The following is a 7,597-nucleotide window of genomic DNA, read 5'->3' on the forward strand; positions in this document are numbered from 1 at the left end:
CACATTGTTTTACTGTATATTGAATCTTTGTTCTAATAGAAACAGTTGATCCAGCACAGAAAGTTCTGTCCTCTGACTGACTGGTGTTCTGGTTATATAGGTTCTGATCCGATTTCATATTCAGAGAAATGTGATTGTGATTCCCAAGTCTGTTACACCACATCGTATTGCAGAGAACTTTAAGGTAAGATTGCAAATGGCTCTGATCCTGACTATGATTAGCAGTAGTTGGATGAGGTCTCCACTTCCTTTGTGAAAGGTGCCTGTAGTTTATCAGTCTACCTAGTTAGTCCTTGTCAGATAAGGAGGGGTCTCTCTCAGTTAAACTAACAGCGACTATGGATCAAGGGTGAAAGTGAGCAGAACTAATGCAGAAATAGCTCAGAGCTAGCTGTAATTTTGTGTGAGGTCCTATTCAGTGTTTCTTCCATCTGCCTTTTGCTAAAAAAAAAAAAAATGGTGATTCAAGCTCCCCTACACTTAAATGCAGTCTGCTGCTGCAGCAAAATAAATAAATAAATAAATCTGTGTGGGTTAGAGATTCCCAAACTCTTTGGACCAGCAAACCTCTTTCAGCCCCTCCATTTCTCATGGATTACAATGCACAAGGGTGTGCTTTCAATTAAACAATTACAATGAAAACTGTGGATCTATGTAAATAAAACTATTTCCTGACATTGCTGTATCAACAGCAGTCATTAACAAACTATAGCCTATGGCCCACTAGTGACCTGCAAGTCCACAGAATCAAAAGCACAGTAAAGTAACGCAGGAATGTATGAAATCCGTGGACTTCTTATGGTGATCTTGCAGACAGCCAACAGTCCATAGATGATAGTTTGCTGTATCAACAGCAGTAGTTTATAATGTCAAGAAATTTTTTTTTTTTTTTACACAGACCCATAGCTTGTTCTGTATGGCTGTCCAGACAAGCACAGACATTTGGTACCCCAGGGACAATTAGCAGCAGGACACCTTGTGCCACTGTTAGTTGTCCCCAGGGAATGCCTGTGCCTCGCGCCCTGTGATATGCTACAGGTTACCTCCAGTGGGGTAGCGGAGGCTGGGGCCAGCAACAGGACTGAGCCCGACAGCCTTATGTAGGGTTCTGGGAGCCAGGGAAACTGCAGCCGTGTGGCTCCTGCAGCTCGGAGCCTGGCTAACGGCACGCACTGGCTCCACGTGCGCCACCCCGCTTTTCTTCTGCACCAGTTTTTATGACTCCTGGATCTCCAGGGTCAACTCCCCCCCACCCCCGCTCCCACGCTGCAAGGTAGTGTGGGAAATGCCTGAGTGTGTAGTGTGTGGCACCACAGATGGATCTGCGGCACCACATACCACACGCCCGCACTCATCTGGACGTGGCCTATTAGTTTAATTCAATGGCATGTTACTGAATATAAAAGAGTTTTTATGTTATATGTATATATAAGTTAAATAACTCAAGTAACAAAACATAATTTAATTAACTGGAGCACTGAATTTGAGATTGTACGCTGTTATGGGTACCTTTTGTGCAGAGCTAGGCACGTTTGGACAGGCACAAGCTGACCATTTTTACTTTTGCTGCTGGCTTTAGCTAAGGACTCACTGTTCAGGTTTCTCTCCTGTGCTGCCGCTGAGTTAAGTCCATAGCACCACTCTGGGCTTGGAAGTGATACAAAAGAAACAAACAGAGTTAAACAAATAAACTGCCATTTAGCTTTTCCCTGGTTTCATGGTTCCAGCTTGCTAGACTTTTCCCAGGCTTCACTTGCCCCTACTTCTTATCTTTCAGAGGCTTTGAGGGCCTGCGGGCCTTGTGCAAACAAATAAACACAAGAGAGGTCTTGCTCACAGCCGTCCCTGTAGCTGCTTGACCTCAGCTAACTCCAGGCTAACCCCAGGCTCCAGGCAGCCTGGCTCTCTGCCAGTGCAGCTGCCCCAGAAGCTTCTTTCAGCGTCTTTTATTTTCCCCCCTGCTGACTCACGTGGCTGGCTCTCTCCCTTCTTCCCCACATATGGCTTAGCTCCCTTGCTGGGAGGCTCCCTGTGTCCCAGGACCTGGATCCTCAGCCTCTGGTGAGTCCCTCCAGCTCTGGGGTGGGTGTAGGGGGAATGCTTTCAGGCGGTGGGGCCATTCGGGCTCCTCCACACCCATAGTAACAGGGCCAGGCCCTATTACAAAGACGTTTTAAAAAGTGCATTAATAAGGTGGTACCATGAATTGTACATAAGAACAAAAGCAGCAAGGAAAACACATTGCACTTGATTGTAACCTCTTGCAAAACATGGCTGTCATATTAGATTGTGTCTTCCTCCAACCAATACACCAGTGATTCTCCACCAGGGTGCCTTGAGAGCTTTTCAAGGTCACCACAGTGTGTCACTGTTAGTTGTGCAAACGTGATTCACAGGATAAACCCAGAGATTTCAAATAGGAATCTGTAGCATTAAACATTCTGACCTGTTGTGATTTTTTTCTCAGTTCTTTGCAACAGAAAAGTTACACGATATTTCTATAGTCAGAAACTGAGGAAAAACTAAAAGCTTGCATTTGCTGAGAGGTCTATAAAGGTTAACAACCACTGCAATAAATTCTCAAAATCCAATAGGAAATTATTGTACAAAACAATCAGGCACTATTAACCAGCACCAATTTGCTGGTCAAATTGAGAATTATTTTTAAGTTTTCCTCTTTCAAATTAGGATTAGGGGTCTACTTAAATCATGGGGGGGTTACCAATTTTTCTGGGTTGATCATGACCTAAAATTCTCATTTTGCGGTCATTTTGTGATAGCCCTGCTCCTCAGTACTGATTGGCAGAGAAGCCTCCGGGGGGAAGGAGGGGTGAGGGGGCAGCAGCCATTTTATCTGCTGCTCTGCCAGCCAGCACATTTGCCTCCTGGCAGCAAGGACTGGTGGCTCCCACTGGGGCCCCAGCATTTTAATTTTATTTTTTTTTTGGTTGATTTCATGGACAATCCCAGATTTCACAGTTTCTGTGAAATCCATGAAACCATGAATTAAATTCCTAGCTAGAACACTGGTTGCTAACAGTTAAACTTGGAAGAATGAATTGACAACTGAGTCTCTTGTTCCCAGGTATTTGACTTCGAATTGACTAAAGAGGAGATGGAAACCATCCTCAGCTTTAACAGGAACTGGAGAGTCTGTGCAATGAGCACGTAGGTGACAACTAAAAACACTAAAGTCCTCTGCAGAGGGTTTCATAAGGTTTATTTAAAGAAATATTTAGGAATTAGTTTAAGTTCATGGGTTCCCATTTGAATGAAATTCAGCATCTCTCTTCTTTAAAAAAAATGGGTAAACTCAAACTTGGCTACAATCTATGTTATGAACAGGTGTCACAAATATTTTTCAGAGAAATGTAATGTTTAACTGGAGTGAGAACTTTTTTGTTTTAATAACTTAATTTGATTTTTTTTAACTCTCTTCCAGAAGGGAGAATAATCTGAGCATCTACTTCTATGATTTAATCCTAGTTCTGATGCAAGACTCATTCTGTGTGTTTTAAACAATCTGTCTGAAACATACTGTCTGTAAAATAGAGATCAGATTCCCTCACAGGAATGCTGAGGATTGAATATTTAATGTTAAAATGTTAAATGCTGACCTCAAATGAGGGATTAGGAAATTAAACTTGCCCATGCAAGTCCTAGAAGCTGAGATGCTCTCAGTCTGATTGGCTCCCACAAGTTCATTTACATTTTTATTTTTTAGTGCCCATTCTAAAACAAAAAGAAATAGAAAATAGTTTTTTACACATACTGAAATGAACAAGTAACTTATGTTCTTCCATACATTTCCATTTATTATATATGCATTCTGTTTAGCTATGCCCGAGTAGCTCTTTACTCCTTATGATTCAAAATGTAATCCTTGTATTCTTTTGCTTGATGGATTTTTAAAAAATTAATAGCATTAATTTACATGCTGGTTTTCATTTGCCATATCTTTTGAAGTCAGAAGTCTCAGGCTTTACTTGGATCCCTCTATTCCAAATTAATATTGAAACCTTAGGTAATGAAGTGCAAACAATGGGATCAAGTGTGCCTGAATTAATCTAAATCATACCTTCTGCAAACCTTGGTTTGCAAAAATTTTAAAGCTATTCTGTAGAAATTGAGTGATAGAGTAAGATTTCTCTGGAAATAGAACTCTAACAAAGGACCACATTCTAGCAAATAATGTTCAATTTTCCAGCATTACAGAGGCAGCAAAACAGAAAAATGAAACACAGGGCTAGCAGTCAAATGCCTGAGTCATAACCTTGGTGGTCAAACTAATTTGTCACGTATAAGTTATTTAAATTTTTTTCTATGCTTTTTCACTACCTCTACAAGATAGGTGTCCATAGTTTAGATTCTACATGTGTGCAAGCATCAAATGGTCAGTATGCAGTATTACTTCATAATAGGTTTTTTGTGGAAATCAGAGTACCTTGCATTATTAAGAAAATACTTCTAAGGATAACTTATCATTTAAATGATATGGTGTAAAATCCTAAATCCTTGCTGTAGAAATTCAGATCTTGCCATATGTGAATTCTCAATATCAAAATAACACAGGGGTCAGAGGGTGCTTAACTTGGATCTCTTCCTGAAGTATATAGAACCTTGAAGCATGTACAAACTTGTGAATAAGCCCAAACCATCATTTGGCAGACACCTAATATGTGTAATTCAGACTTCAGCATAATTTTTCCTTTATTTTTTCTTTTTTTCTTAGGTGCACAAATCACAAAAACTATCCTTTCAGTGCTGAGTATTAACAGTCCCAAGCCATTCTTCAGAGATTAAGGAGCGGAACTTTCTTCTCCATTCATACCTCTTGATATCTATCTTTCTCACTGCATTTATCCCTCTAGTGCCAATGTAGATGCAGTGTGTATGTTCATTGCTTTGAGGAAGGAAATTCTACAACAGGTCTGAAGAATAAAGCACAGAATAGAGATGAACAGAGAATACAGTACTTCAAACTCTCTCCAACCACAGTTTTGAAACAGTATGAACTATGTGAATGACATTAGTTTCTGCTCCCAGCTGGGAGTGTCAGAAAGTGTTAAATCTTTTGGAAGAATAATCTTGAAGTCTATCTTTTCTGTAAATTCCTGTAGTTTCTGGAAGTTTTGCCTTCACTCCATGTTGAACTTGATATACCAGTTGGTTTCTGAGTCTAGTCAGTTGCTACCTATGTGTATCTCTCCTAAACAATATCTAGAGTTCTGTTTTTTCACAGTATAACTGTTTTTGTTTATAATAAAAGGCAATTTCACTACTACATGTAATGCAGTGGCAAAATAACTTTCTCATTAACACAGTAATTCTTGAGCTGCTGCATTGGGTGGAGTTGTCTCTAGACAAGATACAAGAGCATATCTTTAGTCACATCTGCATAGCCTTCATGCTGTGCTGGGGCATGCTGCAGAATAGCTCAGCGCCCCTGCTCTGTCTCCACCATAGCCTGAACAAATGTAACCTAACAGTCCTTGGAGCAACACTAGGTGTGCATCAGTAAGCAAACTTGATTCTAAGAGCTAAGTGATGGCACTGGGTGCATGCCAAACAACAGCTACAGTTTTTCGACCATAGCTTGTGTGGAATGGGAGTGCTGTACCCCTGGGGTATTTTCTGCTATGGTCAGAGGCACTGTAGCTGTGCCTTTATTGTCTACGTACAGAGCTGAGATGGACAAGACACCGGCTGGTGCCTGGGAGCCAGGTACAACACCATGGACCTAGACTAAAGGCCACATAAGTGGACGGGGGCGGAGGCCTGGGACCCTAACAAGGGCCTAGAGGACTGAGGCGGCACGATACCGAACTGGGGATAAAGGCCCGCTGAAATAATTAGTTGGTGAAACCTGTGAGGCATGGGCATGACTTTAGGGACAGTCAGAGACCGTGAACATAGCCCTTAAGGTAATTGGCGACCAGAGCCACAGACAGTGCAAGAGACTAGACCCCTGGGGATTTTGGGCCTCCTCCCAATCTTTTTCTTTCTAAATAACATCAAAGGTATGGCAGGATAAGGAGAAGGTAGGACCCAAGACCCAGAGGAAGGAGGAGCCACGCAGCCTTGAGGAGGTGTCATAACCAACCCAGGGGCCTAATCCTGCTATACCACTTTTGTTGTACTTAAGCAGTGATGTATTTTGGGTGAGCACCTTTTGATTGCTCCTATTAAATTAATTTGAGATTAGGTAGACTTTTTTTATCTGTCTAAATTTTGTAACTGAAAGCATCTCTCATTTAAGAAGGGTAATACAACTATTTCAGCAAAAACCTAGTGATCTGCAAAGAGCACAGGCTTCAGCCATTCTTAAATAACCAGACTAAAACAAGTATGCAAACATCTATACAAGCCAATTACCTTTTCAGAGATGTGTAAACACCTAAACTTTGACATTCATGAGCTACAGTTGTCCTTTGGCCCATGTTTTAAGAACCTTTCAGCTACTGGTTTTCCCAGTACCTCCTGGCAATGCTTGAAATCTATTATCTGAGATACATTTAGAAGTTTTTATGATGAGTTATGGATGTTTCAGACTTCTTCTCTGTACATGAGCCTATTATCAGGTTGTCCAAGGACTGATTAGAGATGGAGACTTAAATGCTCCTCTGAAAAGGTGGCATGGTGTTAAGAGGGATGTGTGGAGATAAGAAACCAAGCTCTAGAACTGGCAACATAACACCTTTTGGTATTCTTAAACTTAAGTTGGGGGCAAAGTTATTAATCAATGTGTCATATACAATGAAACCTGTTAAACGTGGAATTATACAGAGCCAGGAACATTTTTTACTTCCTTCTTACAGGTTTCTATTATAGGAGGAGATTCCCAGATGGGAAGGCATGCCAGGAGTATACAGATTTCTGGCTTGAGCAGGTTTCTGCTTATAGAGATGCTATCTTAAACAGGTTTCACTGTAAACAGTATACATCCCTCTGCTAAAGGGAGAACTTGATTTGCATAAAATCCACAGATATTGGAGAGAACAAGACTAGCTGTTTACTAACACCATTTTCTGTCCAGTAAGAGGCCACATCATCCAGTGTTTGTGATTAATGTAAGTAAAGACACTGGTTTAGTGTCTAACAGTAGAAAGGCAGGTTTGCATTGCTGTGGGAACCTTAACTTTAAAATTTCTCCTTGACTAATCCAAATAAAATCTGAACTTTAACTTGCTTTATATTTAAAATCAAAGTTAGGTGCACACTTTTATTCCCTAGCTACACTTCTGACGTCTTCTAAATAAAAGCTAATGCCTGAAAATGTGACGTGACAAATTTGTGGTTATATTAATCTACAGCAGCTGTAAGTGACAAACAACAGGGGAGGAAAAGATGACTGTCGCACTCTAAACAAAAGAGGCAATATCTCCCCTCCAGTACTGAGTCTCTTCAGCTAAATGGATTATCCCCACGTTAGGTTCTGGGCTTAAGGACAAATACAAGAATCTCTGACAGTAAATGTAATTTTGCTAAAGTTATAATGCAATATAGGAACTCTGAGTCATCTAAAGAAAAAACAGCTAATGTTGTCCTTGCATTAGTCTAAAAAAACTAGTCAAGGAAACCAGTAAATGCTGAATAT

General features: G+C 40.7%; 1 protein-coding gene across 2 annotated transcripts in view; it reads left to right on the forward strand.

The window, feature by feature from the left end:
- The window catches only part of LOC102373549 (aldose reductase), a 22,357-nt gene extending 15,081 nt beyond the window's left edge, over nucleotides 1-7,276 (forward strand). For both annotated transcript variants that reach the window (XM_006019426.2, XM_025198818.1), the window contains 3 exons: nucleotides 101-184; nucleotides 3,086-3,168; nucleotides 4,733-7,276. In XM_006019426.2, coding sequence (XP_006019488.1) covers nucleotides 101-184; nucleotides 3,086-3,168; nucleotides 4,733-4,775 — 210 coding nt within the window. In that variant the 3' untranslated portion in view covers nucleotides 4,776-7,276. The remainder of the gene's footprint in view (nucleotides 1-100; nucleotides 185-3,085; nucleotides 3,169-4,732) is intronic.
- Nucleotides 7,277-7,597: the final 321 nt, after the last annotated feature.

Source organism: Alligator sinensis, unplaced genomic scaffold (assembly GCF_000455745.1).
Source record: "Alligator sinensis unplaced genomic scaffold, ASM45574v1 scaffold87_1, whole genome shotgun sequence".
NCBI classification, from domain to species: Eukaryota; Metazoa; Chordata; order Crocodylia; family Alligatoridae; genus Alligator; species Alligator sinensis.